The sequence below is a fragment of the Amaranthus tricolor genome, chromosome 6 (assembly GCF_026212465.1).
Source record: "Amaranthus tricolor cultivar Red isolate AtriRed21 chromosome 6, ASM2621246v1, whole genome shotgun sequence".
Lineage (NCBI taxonomy): Eukaryota > Viridiplantae > Streptophyta > Magnoliopsida > Caryophyllales > Amaranthaceae > Amaranthus > Amaranthus tricolor.
The window spans coordinates 22,285,058-22,306,879 of NC_080052.1; the positions used below are offsets into that span (position 1 = coordinate 22,285,058).

Below are 21,822 nucleotides of genomic sequence, written 5' to 3' on the forward strand. Positions count from 1 at the left end.
TTGGTGTGTGTTTTCAAATGCAAAGAATAAAACATAAAAGATGAAAAACGAATGAATGGAAGGAAAAAAGAGAATAAACATAATAACAAATTTTAGCAATAAAGGCCAAAGAAAAAAAGTCTAATCTCAGATTGACATCTTGAAATAAAGAATACACAGATGAAACAAAAAGAATTAAGCTCTAATGAATTTTGCAGAAGATATACTTGTTGGTACAAATCTTGTCTACTCATATAGCAAAAGATAAAACTTAAAAAGAATTAGACTAGAAAATACACATCCCATCCAAAACAAGAGGAAAACGTCCACAGATTTACAATAGAATTCAAGACATGTATACTTATGTTTGTGAACGAACAACGAATCATCAATCTTTGAAATGAAGAGCCCCAATTAGTTTGACGTAAATGCCCAGAGAGACCTAAAGAAGGCTGTCAAGTTGTGCCTGTAAATCCAGTATCGAGACCATATTGATGTTTTCTATGTCATTTGTAGAGTACTCTGATTTTAGAAGTGATTCTACTTGGGTATGAGCTTCCAAAATATTTGTCCTGCATACAAAAAAGAAGACAGATAATCACCAAATGAGCGAGGCTCATGGTAATATACATATTTCACATGGAGAATGAAAGGTTAAACACGATACATGTCTCGGTGTTGTTTTTATGAGGCAACTTACAAGCCTTATTTGTAGAAAAGGAGATAGAAGCAGGAAACAAAATCTCGATCACGAGTCAAAAAATCTTACTTAATTGGCTTGAAAAGTATTGTCCTGGTCGAAGGATTGAGGAGATAAAGCTTCATCTTGTTTATCACATTTGGTAACTCATTCTGCATCGTGGAGCTAACCTGCAGATGATCAGGTACATGAGCCATTTACCCAGTTAAAGGCACAATCAAATATACGGCCACAATAATATCGATCCCAAATGACAATTTGACAGAATGCGGCTGTTAACTTTCGAAGGCACAATCAAATATTATGGCCACAATAAGATCAATCCCTTCTCATAACGACATTGATAAAAATACATAAATAAATTTGGAGTTGGGTACAAGTGATATGAAGTGCCGCTTTTCTTGTGCATCACAAAAAAATTTATATACAAGAAAGTCCGTCTTAAAAATCTTTATCCGAAAAACTTCTGCTGAATGCAAAACTAAAGTTATTTGAGTTTCAATTTCAACAGAACACAAGATGGAAATTACAGGAGTTGAATTGGTGGGTGATGATTATAATAAATAAGGAAAGGAAGGTCCAGACAGAGATCATTCAGGAAATTATTTCATAGTGGTTTTATTTGAGAGTGCTCTCTCAGCTGCTGCTTTGATCTTATTCTTCTTTTTCTTTCTTCCTTCTTTTTACCAATTATTCTACCAATTATTCTGTGTAGTTAACACCAGTCCACTACACCGTATCAAGACAACAATCAATTTCTTGAAACAAAGTGTTCCTCTAAGTTGTTTCCTAGAAAAATAATTCAGCAAGTTGTGCATTGAACCCCTCTCCTCTTCTTCCTTTACACACATGCACACAGAAACCAAACCTAGGAACACTGAGCTGAAAAAGCAGAATCATAGAGTAACATGGCGTTGGAAAATATAATTTGAGTTGCTTTCAATTAGCAGCAACATGATGTCATGGAGACACTTAGCACAAAGTATCCTCCGGCAGAGGATTTGGTCAACAGCAGCCAGTGTAAACAGCACTAAAAAAATGGTGGTTTGATGCACACAGTCCTGATGATGCAATTCAGGGGTGCAAAGTTCTAGGCTAGAGTTCTTTTCTTTTTAAATATAAAATTGAGGAACGTTCTCAAGTTTATAAAATACGATGAGATGAAGCAGAAACCAGAAAATCTAAGCCTCGGTTGGGACAAATTTCCATATGAGAGATATTTCGCTGCTTGGCACTCATACAGTATTTTTTACTTTAGGTCATGGGAATCAAAAATTTAGATTCAAGGGTCTTCATTTGTCAAACAAATTGAATAACAAAAAGGGACAGACGATAAAGCAACAGATATTCAAGTCCTTGTGGCCAGATGTTTCTACATAAATTTGAACCGTAGTAAAAAAAAAAATGAAAATATGAATACCTTTTGAACTAGTTCAGACACCTTTTCTGGAGTTGCAAAAGCTTGCTCCTTCAATGGTTTTACCATGACATTCTCAAGTTTTTGACTTGGACTGCCAGAAGAAAATGCAACTTTTACAGCCGTCACCTAAATAGAAGGCAGAAATTTAGTGATTCATAAGACAATTCAAAATACTCTTCGAAGTTTGACCCCAATCTACTCTAGCTGTAGCGAAGGGTGGGTAGAAATGCAGCATTTAAGGAATTCAAGACAAACCTTGGCCACAAATGAAAGCAAAGGGTCCACTATTAGCTTTGTAACTGACATTATGAATTCTTCACATGTGGATTTAAGAATTTTTTCCAACTCCTGCAAGAGAAAAGTGTAAACCAATCACAATAGCGCTAGCAAATACTGCTGAGATTAACTATTATGCAATATAATAATCCTCCATACATAATGAATGAGAAAAGAAAATAATAAGAGGCACAGAAAGACAGCTCAACGAACATCTCATACCAAAGCTCTTCCCAACAGGGAATACTCAAGCAGTCAAATAATGATCATGCTTTAGAAAAGAAAAAATACATGAAAGTTTTTTGGAAATTGTTGCAATATTAAGATGGAAGTTTTTCTTCTAGATCCAAGTCATACTTTGAAAGACACAAATCAATACCTTCCCAAATGTATTCAGTCTTCAGTCATCATTCCACAGGGAAACTACAGCTTTCACTAATACTACTAATCGGAATGTTTAACTACAACGCTTGCCATTTAAAATACTCTTTATTTCTTTTGCCTTCCTCAAGATGTTTCCACTGCCACAGCAGAATTCCAAAACAAGCTTTTTTTACTTGTGGTACCTACTTCTAGACCAAGCAAGTAAAGGAAGTGTGGAAACTCCCTATTTTTCTGGAACTTCATCATTTAATACTTAAGACCTCATCATGACTATACAACGCTACCGGTAATAACTTCTTTGTTTATTAGTTATTATTAGAATAATAATATAATCTACATTTTATTATGACTTTCAAACAGAAAAGGTAATAAATTCTTTATTTCATTTTCATGATAAAAATGATAATAATAGACTGGTAATAAAACAACATTATACATGATCATGGATATCAAACAAAGACCAACAAGAGGATATGGCATACCTTCTTAGCATCTACTTGACTTTCCAAAACTCGTGGGGAAAAGTTCCTTGCTAAAGAAGATGATCTTGACCAATCAAACAGAGATGCCTGTCCTCTAAAAAGCCGTCTAAGATGATCCTGACATTGAAATGGACAACAGCATTAAATTGTCGCCTTCTATTTGATGATCAATAGATTAAGGTATCTTTTTTTGGAGACAAGTTTTGACAAATTCATTTAAGAGTAACACAATTCTAGAAAACCAAATAAGTTGACATACAAGGAAATTCCTAAAGTTCACAATTAACGTGACTTCCTCAAGTTCAAACTTTAACAAGTTTCTTAAATGGAAATTTCGTAATTCCAGTGATAATTGCCATCTATTTTCCACAAAATAACTTAAAAAGAATAAGAGAAGAAGGGACCAGGTGTTCATCAATATACTATCAGAGTATCAGAGCCATCGAGCAAAAGTTCTTTGCATGCTGGCTTCAAGTTAACCAATGATCAAAACTATAGTTTTCCATCCAGAAATTATCAGCTTAATAGACAGACAACATTAAGGATGTGAGCTAGCTTAGCAGATAAAATCTAGGGGGTGGTACTCAAGACTTGGGATCTAATCCTGGCTACATCTAGGTGCTTCATGATACCTTAAAACCCTCCCTTCCCTCCAACACACCAGAAAGATAAAGTAAGAAAAGACAACATCATCTTTTTCATCTATACAAACATAAGCTAACTAACCAGCAAATGAGAGAAATCGAGCTCCTTATGTGTGACAGAAAATTCTATATCAAATGGTGCAATCTGCAAAGATACAAATCAAAATTAGTATCAAATTAACTGCTCACAACAGATGCTAGTTATTATGGGCAGAACATTGGTCAACCTGCTCTCTTAAGACAAGAAGATGTTTTATCAGGAAAAGTTGCCCATCCATTGATGACGATCTCTGAGATATGAGCTTACTTGCTTTCTGCGATTGATTCAACAGTAACAATTAGACCATACAAAATTCAATAATTGTAAAAAAAATGTGAAAAACAAGCAGATTTGTTAAAGAATGTTTTTAAGTTGTAAACCAAGAATTTATGCTTTTTAAGGATCTTACTTGAATAGATAATGAGCAGACTTCCACAGCTTCCTGAGATCATTAAAAACAATTGTTATGTTTGCCAAAAATACACAACATTTAGACAGTAGTTAAAACAAAGAAATAAATATGTTGTCTGATCCTCAAGTACCTGTGCCAGACCAGTAAAAACTTCTGGTTCTAAACAACGATATAATTTTGACAGCAGTGACAGAGTCTTTTCCAAGGGTGGGTACCATGTTTTGAAAACATCCTGATTCTCTTCACTCTGCATATTAATATATATTGAATATTAGTGTGAACTTCATATCCTGGCTTGGAAACAGGTTTAAATTGCAGTAAGATTTAATAATTGCAAAATTTGTGTATAAGCTTGTTCTCGTGTCCAAGCAAGTATGAATGAGGATAGTGCATCGAGAGTGTGTGTGCAAGCAGTGGAGCACACATTTTCTTCCAGTCAGGTTTCACTTTAACAATCTCCCCATCAAGAAATGAATTACAAACTCCATGTTATGATCAATGGCTCACCAAGTAGCATGGATTGATGGGCAGTAGAACCAGTAAGCTCAAAAAAAAGTTCCCTGATAATAAGGACAGAGGCCATCAGGGCCAAAAAAGTCCTAGGCCTCTGCCACCTTTGCGAAAATATTAACCCAATTCACATTTTCCCTTTTTTAAATAAAGAAAGAGAAAGATGATTTCATATAGGAGGAAGTACGCTCCATCTGTTTAACAACATATGAAAGTGTAAGGTTAAAGGTGTAAGGCTGATATTAAAACAAATAATCAAAGAAAGCAGCCCACAATAATATTACATGGATACTAATAATTCAAAATATTTTTTTACAAAGTAGAGCACTATTACCTACAGTGTCTCACATATACAACAAATCAACAAACAGCAAAATGAAACTGCAATTTAAATTTCTTCATGTCCATATGACTTCGTTTTAAAAAGTTATGTTGATATAATTTTTCAATTGATTTCCAATATTTTTGCGAATAAATGATAGATATATTAGTAAATGACACCTGACACTAAAAATAATTAACGGACCCTATATGGATTACATCTTGGCTTCTTCCCTTCCATGTCCAATAAGTTAAATCAAATCTAAAAACCAGGAAATATTCCTGCTGAAAGATGATTATTTCATAAAAGCCTACAATAGCTGATTTGACTATCATGTTAAAACATCAGTACTAATTCAAAACATATAGCCGATGGCAACTTTTAAGCGTCCTTCATCAGTGTAATAGTTATGATTTTTTAACGACAAAATGAGATCTGCACTCACCATATTTGAAAGGATGGCAAACTTAGAAGACAAAACATTATTTAACTAAACAAAAGATATTGATGGAGCGCTCTCAATTACAGGGATAGAAACTAAGAACACACTTACAGTTTGAGCTTCTTCTTTCTCAGGAGATTGTTCCAGCTTTGCAGGATAATCCAAGTCTTCATTCAGGGGAAAATAATTTGCTATCTAGATGCAAAGAAAGTAGATAAAAAGCAAAAGGTCCAATCAGTAGACATGTAGGTGGAGCAATATACTTACGATAAGAATATAGAAAATTAATAATTACTCCCATTGTCCCTCTTAGAATGCACAAGTGAAATTTAGTGCAAAAGGAGGATTGAGTTGGAGAATAAGACAAAAATTAAGAGGTTGATAAAAATGAGTGGTTAAAATGGAGAGAGAGAATAAGTTTGTGGATGAAATTAAAAATAGGGTAAAGAAAAGGTGCATAATCAGTGGCACAAACTAAAATAGAAAGTGGTGCAAATTGAGGACATAGGGAGTATTAGATTGCTGAGAGCCTGAGATGTCATGTTGTACAAAAGGAAATTATTACATGGACCTGTACGATGTAGCACTCTCACCAACATTAAGCATATTGAAAATGAACGTTCTAAACAGCCTGCATTTGCCCCCCTCAAATGCCCCCAATTTTCTCCTATACTCAAAACTTCCTTGATTTCCCACATAATAAAAGACCCTGAGTTACATGGTTCGTGGTCCATCTAATAATGAATCTTACCCATACACAAAGAAATCATTTAGTTTTCAATGAGATGAAGAAGTGCAACACTTACTTCATCACGAATATGTGTCCGAGCACGAAAAGTTAGTCGCTCATGTACATCAGCCAAAATTCTCTCAAAAGTTGGTCGCAAACCAGCTAATGATTCACTTCGTCTACTGAGCTGCTCTCCAAGGACCTCAACTTTCAGCACATCGACAAGTTCACAGAGAAAATCAATATTTGTTTCATGAATGAATTTTGGGCGAAGAGTATCATACAAGAAAGTGCACCTGCAAATTCAATTGAGTAGGTATATCAAAATGGGAGAAGTATAATGAAGCATCAGAAACCATATTTCATAATTTTAGCAATACAGATGGATCACATGGTATATTAACAGTGCAAAAGTCAAACAGATGAATAAAAAAGGAGGGAGCATGCCGTAAGAGCATAAAGTATGAAATTAAAGAATCCATAATGAGTATGACATTATTAACTTACAGAGGATCTATCAGAGGAGCCAAACTTGAAACATCCTCTGAAGAAGCAGGGAAAAAATGACTAAAAAGTTGGTGTTCCAGCTGATAAACCTTTAGATACAATTTGAAGATTGTTAGAGCATTCAGGTATGAAAATTTAAAGTGCATCATATTGAGATTAACAGAAGGTGTGCATCGTAGCTACAATGAGGACATTTTCTTTTTCTCCATATGCTTACATCAGAACAAAAATTTTATCAAAAATGGAAGTTGACCACTCTAATGAGTAAGGAATAAATCAAAGGTCATTTTTTGTGAATCGCACACATTCTTATCATAATGACCTGCAATAGTAAGCTAATAGTTAAGAGAACTACAAATTATATAACGCATTGAATTTCTGTCTACAGTTTTGGTCCCAAATTATCATAATGACCTGCAATCACTTATATAACGCATCATCATCCCAAAAAAACAGTTTTGGTCCGAATCCAGATACAATTTCTGTCACAGTTGCGGAATAGTTGTGACACGGCTTTTGCTCGCGGTTATATTGTTCTATATGAATTTCGCATTGAAAAATTGCACCATATATAATTAAAACATTGGGGTAAGACATTGAATTTTCAGAAACTTCGTTCGCACTAGCTTATGTATAGGAAAAACCGAAGAAATTCCTCGTGATGTCAATAGAATTGTTCAGTCCCTCATGCTCAGTGAGTGGAATAAATCAATAAACACCAAACTACCTAAATTCTCCCAATAATTACGATTTCATAAGGATAAAAGGAAACACGTTTTTGTCTGTCTAAACCAGTGGCTTGCAGATTGCATTCTGTACAGCTAGGATTCCCTACCACCTCATGCTCAATAAAAGAGAAATAAAATATCATTCGACAAAATATTCCAGCAAAATTCAAAATTTTTAGTCAAGCACTAGATTCAAATTTTCTCATGTCATCTCAAGTTCACTCAGAGTTCCCCTTAAACAGAGATTCCAAAAGCATACTTGCATTCAAACTGTTTAAAAAGCATCTCATGTCCAGATTGTTCTCCAAGACAACCTTCTTCTGTGCCTCTGGAATAAAAGCTTTACTTTGATTATGTAGGTCATTTGTAGAATTAAAAATCTTTCAAAGGCTTAAAAAGCAGCGCAGCCAAATGAAGAATATTTGTAAGCAAATGCATCAGTCTAAACAATACATCTGATCTGATACTCAGCCTTCTTTCAAACCAGGTGCTCAGAATCATGTTTTTATCCAGATGTTAAGAGTGATTAAAAGCTCCACAGAAAAGTTGGACCTTAACCTTTTGTACGGAAAGCATCGGTCACTGTCCATCACTAAATCCCTACAGGCCACAAAACAAGATTTCTTTGTGTAAAATGAATCCCTAGTGGATATCCTTGGGCAGCCATCACAGTTGACAATAATATTCTTAATAGGTGTTTTTGGTTTAGTGAAGAACATTTTCACAAACAAAAATTTTCTCTCAATTTTTGATTGTTTGGTTTGGCAAGGTTTCTAAAATAAAAAAAGGGGGAAGAGCGTTTTTCATTCCTTTCCAAACATTTTCATCAATTTTGATGGAGACCAATTTTCCTCCACTCCCCCATTCTTAACATCTCCATTTCTCCAATTTTTTCGATCAAACCAAACAAAAGAAAACCAACCATCATTTATTTTTTCGATTAGAAAGTATAATTGATGGAAAATTGTTTTTCTGGAAAGTGTTTCCCATCAAACCGAGCACCCTCAAAATTAGACACGGGAGCGGTATCTCAGTGAGCTACATCAATTGGAATCCCGATCATAATCAGAGATGCTTAAGACAAGCACTTTTCTTCAAGCTTTCTTTAATTCTAATATCAATCATGTTCCAAGAAGGTCAGAAGGGTGCATAATGAGGTCAGTATAATCTTTATGTTCATTCTTTTCAAGGTTGATTACGTGATGTTTGAAGTATTTAGGGTTCTTCAATTTATGATTAAAATTTAAAAGATAGCAGACTAAGCAACTATTACGAATCTATTTTTTTTTTTTGTCTTACATGTTAAATAGGTAGGTACAACCGTACAAGGTTGCGAAATCTTTCTGAATAGAAAAGGCTAGATGCCTGATTATTAGATTCACACATTCATAACAAAGAACAACAGAAAACAATTAGTGAAGATCTAAGTCTAAGGCAACATAACAATATGATCCAAACAATTCTATTTAAAACTAGTTGATGGTTTAAATCACCTGTGCCAAGTACGCACACCCAGATCGAGTCAATGATGGCAAGGCCTCTTTCTTAGAGAAATCAGATATCCGCTGCTGCACAATTCCTTTCAACTGAAACAGCATTTGGAGATTAAGTTTAGCAGAAAGGTTAACAAAATAGGCCCACATGCAAAAATAGGAAAGCCAACCCAAACTAACCAAGGCAAGTCGCTGCTCACTGTACAACTTGTGGCATTCTGTAAGTAACTGGGAGTATTCTCTCCGCGAAGATCTACTTTCAATTTCCTTCAACACAAGCTTAAGCTGTACAATTTCCACATTCAACATTCAACAATGAGCTCCTTAAATTAGTAGTGATCAAGACTCGATACAACAGCAAGCAATTATCAATCAACGGAAAAAACTAGTTATAAATATTTCAATAATTAATAAACATGTTTTCAAGGAAACAGCAAAAAACCATCCTAAGAAGAGTCAGCAATATCTAGAAACTCGTCTACCAGAAAATATTGGTATTAGTGCGTATAATGTATATCAAATTATTAAGTAGGGACTCTTATCAGTATTACAACCTCTTTTCAATTGTCAATTTGATCAACACTTGTTTTTTAGAAATCACTCTTTTGAATTATTTGCAGCTCTCTAGAATAAACTGTCAGAGGGCAGCGATCCTTAAGAATGGCCTAGATAGAAATATAAAATTAAAGGAGTATATAATTGAACCACAACCAGAGCAGGATTTATCTATAAAATACATTACAGTTAAGATTTTGAGATAAATGTTATTCCATCTATCCTGCATAGCCCACATGCTAGGCAGCAAAGCATCAATTGACCACCTTTTGGCAATTGCTATATGTAAACTTTTCATTTCTTTTTGGCACACATGAATCTCCATCCTTAAAATTTCCCACATTTGGACCCACTACATTACTCCCACTCATTCGTTTATTCCCTTCTCTCTCTTCTCGATCTCTATTCTCTGTCCCACGAAGATGAAAATTTTCATGTCATCATTTCCTTACAAGAATCAATTAAGTGGACTGACAAAAAAAGAAAAAATGGAGGTAGTAGTGAAGAACAGTATAGGTATTTAAAATCAACCCTTGAACTTTTTTTTTGAAAGGACCTCTATATTAAAGTAGCCTATAATCTAGGGACAGATTTATATTTCCCCTCTACACACCTGATAAAAAAAGAAACTCTTCCAGGGTAGTGATTAGATACCCTTTATGATAGATTTGGATCTCAAACTTCATAAAGTATCTTTCCAGACTTCTGGGGTAGCTTATCTCAGTCAGTCCCCTTAGCCACAGTCAAAAAATGGACATCTCATAAAAGTTAAATGTGAAATACCTCACTTGCCGCAGCCTTGAAACGGACATAGATAACAGATGCTTCGACACCTTCAGAAACAGCAGGTTTACTTCCACCAATGTCCTGCATAGCACTGTGAACCTGAACAAGATAAATTGCATGTCAGGACTATACCATTGTATTGCAAAATATAAAAACACAAATCTTAAGCAGATAGTCCACCTGAGATGATGCATTTTTGAGAACTGACTGGACATGGGACCTTATTGTATTCAGTGCTCGTGACTGTCAGAAACATTCAAAAGAAGCAATTAATATTTGAAATCATACTTATTTTGTTGGAAGAATAACATTTCATTTATACTGTACAGAATTTAAAATTTGTAAAGCAGTATAATGCTTTCATACAATGTTATTATAACTATTTATTTATTAATACCTGGAGCTGTCGGAATTTGACTAAATACACACTGGATTCTGCATATTGGGGGTTGCTCTCAACATATCTACAAATGAGAAATATATGAGAATATACAAATATCAGAAAGAAAATATGAGTCAAGCAAAACCATTTGATTTCAAAAATCAATTTTCTAAGAGTACTGTATATATTAACATACGATATGCAGTCATCTAATCGCTTCAGCAAAGGAAGAAAGTCCTGATTTGCAACATTCATGCTTGGGGAATAAAAGCTTGTCGAAATCTGGAAAATTGCACATGAAAATATAAATCAGAAGTGTAAGAGTAATGAAGATTTGATCTAATGAGATTCTTATGTCCGATACTCAGCACTGATCATATAAATTTGAAACTTGATACTTGAACACTATAGAAGAAATTACGTATCAAAACAAAATCAAAGTGAAGAACAACAACAATACAACATCAATGTCAAAGCCTTAATCCTAATAATCAAAATGTTCTGTATCGGAGCTTATCTTTTCCAAGATGAAATATAATTAAGGAGAAAAGAACGAGCCCTAAATGTGCGTGGCAGCTGTTTGATATCAGGAACTTCTATTGTTCAGCTATTGGTAAACAATTAAGAACTTTTTAAAGGTCCAATAATAACAGGTACACAGTGGACTGTATCATTGAGTTAGGTAATTAAATCTTACACAAGGAAAGAATATAAACATAACGAATTAGCAAGAAATATGCCTATTAAAATCAGTTTTTGATGGAAAAACAACACAAACTCAATCTAAAAGCACAAAACCTTCAATGTGCAAACCTAATTTTATTTTTAAAGGCCTATATCGTGCCAAAATGAAAAATCAAAATATGGCCTCAGTTCATTTAATTGCTTAATAAAAGAAAAACTCTAATTCATTAGATGTCTCATGGAACTAATCTATCAGGTAATCTTATTAGCAAGCACCCAAATGATTAGAAGCGCAAAGGTCCCAAGGATGAGAAAGGAAGAGTTGTCAATTGTAACTTACATTTTCCAATTCATCAAAGTAGCTCAGCTTACTTCGAAGTGCATCTGCAAATTCAATCAATCTCTGCTTTTCCACTAGCTGCAAATATGACATGCAAACCAATAAAAACAGATGAAATTAGTGCACACGCTTCAGATTACTAAGCTTATAGTCTTTACACATCCAAAAAAAAGTTTTAGTAAACAGATAGTCTGACAGAATCTTTGAAAATGTAAACAAGGAAAAGGCATGATTTCATTCCATTACAGATCAGAAATGTTTTCTTTCAGATCCAACACATTACAACCCCGAACGTGAACCTAATTTTTGGAATTGAAGAACAAAAATAGAGTTAGAAGGGAAACAAGGAATTCCCATATACACAGGAAAATGTATCTATTGGGATGATAGACCATTACCCATTGGCATTTCAAAATTTGGTGACTAGTTTCTTGTGACTGACACAGGCTTTCCAATAACACTAGCCACATTCCCAAAATGGAGAAGAAAAAAAAGGTGAAGAATCAATATAACAATCAACAACACTTTGTGGTGTAAAACTAAGTTATCAATTACGCGCTGCCCTCAATCAACTGTTGAGATGGTGAAAAACCAACTAGTAAACAAGGACATCTTTAAAATATAGATATATGTATAAGTAATAAAGAGATATATTGTAAAGACCTAAAGGTGTGTAATTCATGTACAGAAGGAAAGTGAAGAACAAAAGACACACGCCCCTCAAATCTGTAAGCCATATATCTGCAAAACTAATAAATATCATAGTTTATCACTTCATACAAATTATATACCCAAACTGCATAAGAATTTTAACTTCCTTGTGGCCTAATTGCATGTCACAAATCAGTTTGTCACTTAACATTAAAGCCATTTCACAGCTGTAGACAAGAGAGAATTGGATTAATCAACTAATCCTAAAGGGAAATGTAATGGAGAAAGAATTAACCAAACTAAACTAGACTTCAAGGAAAATGGCTTGACTTCAAGCCCAAAATCCTCATTGGTAATTCATTTGCAAAGAAAGTAACCCAATCTAAACCTATAACTGTGAACTGAGTGTAGAAAACAAAACATCTTCTAAAGTCCCACAAACAAGAATCAATCACACTGTGGATTAGCTAACCTTCTCTCAACACCATAAACAACTATATTATAATTGCTTTTGAGAACCTAAGAAAGAAGCATAATCCCCAAACTGACCTAATTTCATCCCAACCTTAACAAGAAAAGGAAGAAAGGAATCAGCTCAATGCACCCTCTAAATGTCTCAGTATAATCATATATCCAATCTTTGAATGTAATAAAATAGAAATCTCTCCTACCACCAGCTTGTAGACTCTCAAATAAAATAACATCTTCCAATTGACTTTCATTTCATCCATTTTGGAACTCTTTGCAACAATTCCTCCACTAGGTTTAGCCCCAAAAAGAACTTACAAATGGACTATATAAGCTAATCATGAAATGAAATGCATACTGAAGATCCCCATGGATTTAATGTAGATAATGTAAAGGACACTCCTAATATCCTGCACAAGGCGATTTAATGTAGATAATGTATAGAATTAAAACTTAGTGCAATACAGTCATAATAACAAGACAAACATTACCAGCCTATCACATGCATCATGAAGAGTTTTAGTCTTAGTTTCCACTGCTTGATGCTGAAGCTGTAGTTCATTAAAAAGCTCAAGGGTATCATCGATCTACATCAAACATAGAATGAAAACATGTATCAGAAAGCCACTAAATGAAATTGAATATTAGAATACTAGGAAGCATATTAACCTGTTGAAGTATACCATCGCAAGTTTGTATACGCTGTATCAGAGTATCCACATAATGTCTATACTTTTCCTCTGTCTAAAGAAGGAATAATCAGAGGCTATAACTAAGCATCATAAGTAGAAAAACAAGGAGGATCAACATTACACCAAGACTAACCTCTGATTTCATTGCAGCCTCAAGGTCTGTAAACCATTTATAGAACTGCAACACAAAAAGGCGAATACATGGGATTAAGAGTTCAGAAAATAGCTATGTTAAAAATTGTAACTAACTAAAAAGGACAAAGAGTAATATAAGATGAACCAAAGATAATGTTTTCTACCAAGGGTCAATCACAAATAACCCATTTGTTATTGTTATCACTAACGAGGACAAAGTTGGTATTGGGAGCAACTTAATGGAATTGAGGCATTGAGGCAATTGAATTTTGAATGTTGGAATGTTGTTATCCACAAAAACCATCAATAATTCCATCAAAAACCACGCAAATTTCAACAACCGGAACACAAACAAAATGATCACCTGATTAGTGTTAACCAAAACAGCCTCAATAGCAGCAGAATTATCAGCAACACCATCCTGGGTAGTAATAGATAACCCATGTTCCTGCCCTGGCATTCGGTCTTGCACCTGAACACTTCCAATTAAAATTATGCAGCAAAAAGGCTTAAAAAACAAGCACCAATATGAAAAAGCAATAATAAATTGTACCCACCAAATTGGGTGGAAATGGACGCTCAGAGACAGCATGAGATAAGGCAACAATTGCTGCTTGCTGCTGCTCATTCAATGGAGCATTCTGTAATGTGCGGAAACTCCAAATTTTAGCAAACCGATCACACAAACATAATTGCATACCCCAAAAACATAATGCTTAAATGGGTCTGTAATATACCTTAATTTTGGGATAATTCAAGTTATACAACAAAATCAAATGAACAATTCAAGATTTATGACTAACAGTGTAACTAATTTTGCAATCAAACTGGATCAAACACAATATACTTGTATCAAATCATAAAATTAAGGAAAAGAAGAAAAAAGACCTGTTCCCAAAAGCAAGTAAAGTCGTAGCCTTTAGAAATGGCGTCGGATTTAGGGTGAGAAGGAGTAGAAGAGATCTTGGGACCGACCATTTGAAGTAGTTTTCTTCTTCTTTGATGAGATTCAAAGGATTGAAAGATGAAATTTGAATAATGAAAGGAAGATAAAAGATTAATAGGTACGTATGATGTTAATGTTGCGGCTCAACTCTCAAGAGTCAAGAAGACTCTCTACCTCTTCCTTGTGCTTGCTTCACACCACCATTAACGAAACCTCACATATTGCTCTCCAACTCGATCATTAAATTGCACATTTTTATTTTCTATTTTTAAATTTTTTTTTTGACATTTCCTTTTTTTTAATGTAGGATAGGCACAAAGTCCTACATATAAATAAAATAAATTAATTATTAATGTAGCCGATCACAATTAAATGAAACTTTTCCCTCGATATTGCAGTTTGGGAATTATTTTCTATTCTATGCCTATGAGAAACATATTTTCCATAATACGGTTCACGTGGGATGGCTAAGAGAAAACTTTTTTTTTTTAACTTTTTTTAGACCAAACTACCAATTAAGAAAGTGGTTTTATGTGAGCATCAAATTAAATCGCTTTTTTTTTATGGCAATTAGCTTTTAGGCAACATTATTTTAAAAATTAAGAAAAAAAAGTATATTACTTTCTCCTATTCAGCTTATGTGTCCTATTTCTATTTAGGGTCAAGTCACCCTAAATGTCCCATTTCTATTTGTAGTATGTAATTTTTACCCTTCTGCCCTTATTTGACTTAACATATTTACATTTATACCCTCATTAAACTCAACTAATTTCCTCTCTTTTATCCTAAATAATCAATTAAACCAACCTAATCTATACACTACTCAATCCTTCCTTCCAATTTAAACCCTAATCCTACCCACCCCAGCCCACCCTCTCCCATTTTCTTCTTCGTGTTCTTCTGTCTCCACTGGTTTCCTCCATTGTTAACTAATCCTTAGAACCCTAGATCTGGGTCTCTGATTTCCTTGTATGTGTTCTTCTGGTTTCTTGTTCTTCTCCTTCTTCTCTCTGTTGCATTTTTCTTTGTTTTACCTTGCTCTATCTTCATGGAAAACCCTAAATCGTCCATTACCTCACCTCTGAAGAACCCTAACTCGCCTAATGTGTCCCCTCTCAAAATCCCCAAATCGCCTCTAGCAAACCCTAAGTATTATGATGATGAGTTTTTTGACTTCTATGATGATGAATGCTCTTCAGTTGAAATGGATCCAAAGTGGGGTGGAGAACTAGATTCCAAGGGTGAACCCATTTACACGCCTGAGGTTGATCTATGGCCTGATCGTGAATATTCTTCTATTGACGCTTATTTTTCTAACACTGATTGTGAGGATGAAGATTGGCTTGACAAACTTGGCCCATTTTCAAGTATGTTTCTGTTCTTGTGGTTGCGTTTCGACTGGTGATGATTTTTCGTTTTAGGGTTTTTTCGATGCATGATTTTCACATGCTCAATGATCTTTAAGTGAGAGCATTTTTTTCCACTAAAAAACAAACAAAAAAAGGGGTTTGGATGGTTTTCTAAGACTTCAAGCTCTTAGATGTTCGATTTTTGCTCAATAATTTCACAAAAAATGACAAATTTCTAAGAGTTTGGTAAAAACAACCACTTTTTTTTCATTCTTGTAAGCATGAGTACAAATGTTTCATTTTAAACAACATCAAAATTTTTATACTTGTTTAGATCTGAAACATCCCATTTTCAAGATCTCAAAAATTGTCCAAAACATGCATGATTTTTTGTGTTGACATGGTAAGTGGTTTCCTTTTGTGTGTTGCTGTTTTGCTATGTTGCTTGCTGTTCATGTTGAAACTTGCTATGTTGGTGTTCGTTGTTGCTATTATACTTCATCTGGTCCTGTTCTTCCCAAAATGATGTTCATTGTGGTTGTTTTGTTCATCGCTGTTGCTCTCAAAAAACTTCGTATCTACTGTTTTACTTGCTGTTGTGGCTCATTCTTACTGTTGGATTTATTGTTCATTCATCTGGCTTGTTGTGGTGGTTATGTTGTCAGTGACATTAACTTGACTTTCTTCAATACCCCTGCATACCCTATCATTTCCACCAATTGATTCATTGTCTCTGAACTGATTTTTGTGAATAAATGTTGAAGAGAATCACCAACTAACTGTTTGTCCACACTTAGATAGTCAGGCAAAGTCCCTTCCCTAGCTGCTTTGGTTTTGTTCATATGTGGGATATGATAGTCAATACCTCCTTGCCTTTTCATGACCTCAATCATGCATGCTTGAAATGTTATGAACACAAATCTTAAACATTGAGAACGTAAATTGTCAAATGCATTACTCACAGCCCTTAGTAATTGTGCTACATTATAGACTGCTTTCTGATATTGCAAAGCCTGAATTGATTTAAAAAAACCTAGGTCTAGTACATTCATGTCAAGAGAATTTGGTGGTTGTTGTACAAGTTGTATAAAAAATCATATTTCATTGCTTCCTCTATAAACTCTCTGTCATTGTGTGCTATGTGTGGCTTTGCATTACCCTGTTGAATGAAAATGTGCTTTGACATTCCGTGTGGCCACTTAGCTCTAATGGTGGGTAGGACATTAGTTATGAGCATTGATCTCATATGCTCCTTGGTTATTGATTGTATTGGCTTAGTCTTCAATTCCCCCCTCTTTCTGTTTTTTGAGCTCCTTTTGGCAAACTTTTGAGTAATAAAAGGCCATATCCTTATCTTACCATCAAAAAACACATCACCATTATTTTAAAAAAAATTGATTTGCAATAGCACACATGAACATTATTTTTGGGATGAATCTTTTGGACAAACATTCCCTATGTGGTTCTACTTCACCCGGTGCTAGGTAGTAAGTCTGTGATTCCCGGGTTAGATAGAAATACTTTTCATCAATATGAACAATGTTAATATGTGGCTTAAACTTGAAATAATCATTTTATTCATCATACTACAACTTAGATAATGCAAAACTTAACCTGTGTAGTTTGTTGTGATCATTCAGTGTGGGTTTGATTGCATTTGTGTGCTTTCTAACTACTTTGTCCTTCTTCCACCTACAAACCGTAGACGGTGATACCTCCATTTGCTTTGCAACTGAATATTGAGTGCCTTTTAGTTCAAATTTGATGGACTTGAATTTTTCCTCATCAAATTGAATCTTGTTGGGTGCTTGTCTCCCAACCCTCTTGTTGTTGAGGTTGATGGCTGTGTTGTTATTTTCCCGTTGCTTTTGAACTTCTTTCCATAATCTCGTGATTGTTTTCCTAAACACTTCATACTCTGTTGCAAGTGTATTAATTGTACCTTGCATCGGTTTTCCCTTTTTGTTTAATTTGCACAATAGTTTTTGCATTAGTTGAGTTTTTTGTTGGGTGGAAAGATTCTTAGAGGGAGCCATTTTAAGTTGGATGTGTAATTAATGAGGTGGATGACTTTGGTATTTAATGCACTTGGTTTCTGATTTACATTTTCATTAGTGGCGCCAACAATTGATGAATTTGGTTTCTGATTTGTTTAAGTTGATTTTCTATTTATGTTGCACTTTTATTTTTGGCGTCTGTTTGTGTATTTTGATTTCTATTTATGGTGCACTTTCAGTTTTTGGCACCTGTTGTGTATTTTGGTTTCTGTTTGGTTTCTAATTTCATTCTTGGCGCCCTGTTTGTGTATTTTGATTTTTGTTTATGGTGCACTTTTTTAGTTTTTGGTCCCTGTTGTGTATTTTGGTTTCTGTTTGGTTTTTAATTTCATTCTTGGCCCTGTTTGTGTATTCTGATTTCTGTTTATGGTGCACTTTCAGTTTTTGGCGCCTATTGTGTATTTTAAACTTTTATTTTTGGTTTTTTGAAACAAAATGGGATGGTACTGTGATGATTTTTTTACAAAATGAAAATTTGGTTGTTTACAATTCCGTGGCAATTTATGAAAATATTAATGGATCGATTTTTTTGGTAATATGAAAAATCTGAAGTCAATGATCGGAAAAAAATCCGCACCCACATGATCAACAAATTAGACTGCAACTACACCGAATCTGTTGAAGAATTGAGAAGGCTATCCGAGATTAAGTAGTCAAACTATGTAATTTTCTTTATTAGTGGGACTAAGTATGTAATGTATTTGTAGGACGTATGTATTTTCGGTTATGAACCCGAACTATGTAATTTTTGGTTATGAAAAAAATTTAAGACTTTTGAAGGTGAAAAATATTCACCATTTGTAAAAGCACAAGAGTATTTTCAAATTTAAAGGGAATCATTAATCCCTTAATTAATTCATTAAAAACTCATAATATCACTCTCTCTCTTACCCTTAGGATCCCATTTTGACCCATCTTAATATCTGTAAAAAGTTAAATAAAACTCTTTAGCTGAATAGGAGGGAGTATTACAAAATCATCATCTAAAACGATCGTTTTCCCTATCAAAAAAAAATGTATTGGTACCCAAAGCTACAAAGTTAAACCACTTTTTGAAGTAGTGTTCTCTTACGTGAATGATAACTCAAGAAATTATTTTCTCTTTTGATATAAAATTGAAATGATTTTGTTTTGGGATCATTTTTGGAAAATATTTCAAGTGTATTTGTTTTGTTTGACTCTTAATCTCATGTGTGTAGCTTGACATTGTGGAGTGTTTGTGCTTGGTATAAGTGGTTGATTTTTGCTGCATATATAGGTACCCAAAAAGTACTAGATCAAAATGTTGCTGCCTCTCTTCTCGACTTTTGGCTTGACCTGCAGTAGCTCACTCGACCCACACGAGCCGAATGGCTCAACCTAATTGAGCGGCTTGTAGTTGCTTCACGACATTCTGTTTTATAAAGCGACTGCTTCATGGTTTCTTTGGAGACTTTTTCCTCTAATTGTTTGGTATAAATACACTCTTAATCAACATTAAGGGAGTGGATGTTACATTGTAATCTTAGTGAGAGAAACACATTGTATACTCTTGTAATCCTTAAGTTAGAGAGAATTGTTTTAGATAGAGAGGGAGCCACAAATAAGGCTCCATAAGACTGAATTAGGGGTTTTCAATTCTTTTTTGTAAACTCTGTAGTTTTTCATTCTCCATTGTTACAGTTGAATTAGTGTATGTAATTAAGAACACTAATCAATAAATTGTCTTTATTTATTGGTGGGTTTTATACTCTAATATCAATTTGATATCAGAATTTTCCCACCTTCTAATTGCTGGTATGTTTGATTATTTCTTTACATTTTACAATATTTCTTATTTTTTGTAGTTAAAATCTTCATTGGAAGAGCATTTGCTCTAACAATATTTTACATTATAATTTACTAAATAATAATGTTAGGATTTAATTTTTATTACAACTGACTTATGAATTCATTCTAATAAAATTGTTAGACTAACAAAATAATATCAGCTTTACGTTGATTTTCTACTATTGCCCAAATAGAACTAGTTTTAGAAAATACGATTAAAATATTATGCTTAGTGACATAGTTGTGTGTTTAAAAAGGGAGATTGCTATGTCACTTAGCCATATAATTATGAGTTAAATATTTAATTTTTAAAAATTCTTAAATAAGTCATTAAGTAACATGACATTATGTTAATAATATATTAGTATTTACAAGTTATAATTACACAGTATAAAAGTGTGCATTCAAGTCCATTCAAATACATTTTCAATCAAATTCAACATAATCTTGCAAAATATAAGTGTTTGAATGTCCTTACAAGAAATAAATGTTTCAAAGTTCCCAAAGTCTTGAATTAATACTCCTATTCTCCATAAACATAAAACAAATCCTAAAAAAAAACATTGTTTTCAACAAAATACAAGTATTCCTTGTAAGATAAAATATGATCCCAAAATAAACTTATCAATTTTCATGCGTGCAAATACTCATTTTTCTTCTTTTTTTTTTCTTTCTTTTTAAACAAATAAGATGCATTCTCTCTCGTTACCTTTTTTTTTTTCTTTTTCTTCCTTCTCTTCCCCTTCCTTTCCTTTTTTTTTTCTCTTCAAATTTGTCATCTAAATATAGTGTAAATGAAAAGTGTTGGAAGGAGAGATAGTATTAGTATATGATATAAAATAGGGTAAATTGCTAATAATAAACCAACGTATATTTTATTTGCTGAAAATAAACCCACTTATTATTTATTTTTAGGAAAAATTGTTGTGAATAATTCAACCTATTTTGCATTATCTGTCAATAATTCCATCTTTTGAAAATTTTTTAATAATCCAACCTTTGCTTTCAATTTATTGCCAATAGATCCTTTAAATAAATGACCTGCTATATATTAGGTTATCTTTTATCTTTTTCATTCTTATAATAATTCAATTTAGTTTTCATTACCTGCCAATAATCTCACCTTTAATATTTTGTTCAATAATCCAACATTTGCTTCTGTTTCTTGCCAATTGACTCTTCAAGAAGCTAAATGAAATTGCTATTATTTCCCAAGCTTATGAAGTTGATCATTGCATAAGTAAGAATTGTCTTTACATACATATCCCATCAACTAGGGGTGTTAAGAATCCGATTCGCTTGACCTGACTCGCCGACCCATTTGAACTGACACGCTGACCCACATTCTAAATAGGCGGTCAATTTTTTAAAAAAGATAATATAATATGGGTCGGGTACCCGACCCGCCTTAATTGGTTTGGATCATGGGCCACAAAATACATTGAGTCGAGTACCCACCGACCCGTTATATATTATCTTTATCAAGTTGAAATTTACACTTTAATATTTTATAATCAATATAATCATAAAAAATTAATAATAGTCGTAAGTTTTTTACTTCCCTTCAAAGTAAAATACCCCTTCAAATCAATGACAAAGAGAAATTGAATATTTTGAAAATTGTGGATTGATAATAATTGAAGAGAAAATGGGTTAAAGAAATTAAAAGAGACTTAACATGTATGGATGAAATATGTTGGATTGTTATAAACTAGCGACAAAGAGAAATTGAGTATTTAGCTTTTTGAAGGGTCCATTGGCAACAAAAGGAAAATAAAGGTTGGATTATTAAAAATATTTAAAAGGTGAGATTATTGGCAGATAATGGAAAATAGGTTGGATTATGAAGGAGAAGATGATATAGCAGGTCATTTTCTAAAGGGTTCATTGGCAACAAAC

At 33.6% G+C, this 21,822-nt stretch overlaps 1 protein-coding gene across 1 annotated transcript; it reads right to left on the minus strand.

Moving 5' to 3' along the window:
- Positions 1–160: 160 nt before the first annotated feature.
- LOC130815306 (conserved oligomeric Golgi complex subunit 3) lies at positions 161–15,048 on the minus strand. The gene is made up of 25 exons (XM_057681724.1): positions 14,651–15,048; positions 14,320–14,403; positions 14,127–14,234; positions 13,761–13,805; positions 13,605–13,679; positions 13,427–13,522; positions 11,817–11,894; positions 10,989–11,074; positions 10,808–10,874; positions 10,591–10,653; positions 10,408–10,509; positions 9,250–9,354; positions 9,070–9,162; positions 6,849–6,937; positions 6,418–6,637; positions 5,723–5,806; positions 4,468–4,584; positions 4,335–4,367; positions 4,113–4,199; positions 3,968–4,030; positions 3,242–3,358; positions 2,355–2,447; positions 2,100–2,225; positions 749–849; positions 161–551 (listed from the first exon to the last, which is right to left on the minus strand). The coding sequence occupies exons 1-25, from the start codon at positions 14,738–14,740 to the stop codon at positions 422–424; spliced, it is 2,352 nt and encodes a 783-aa protein (XP_057537707.1). The 5' UTR covers positions 14,741–15,048; the 3' UTR covers positions 161–421.
- Between the last annotated feature and the right edge of the window lie 6,774 nt (positions 15,049–21,822).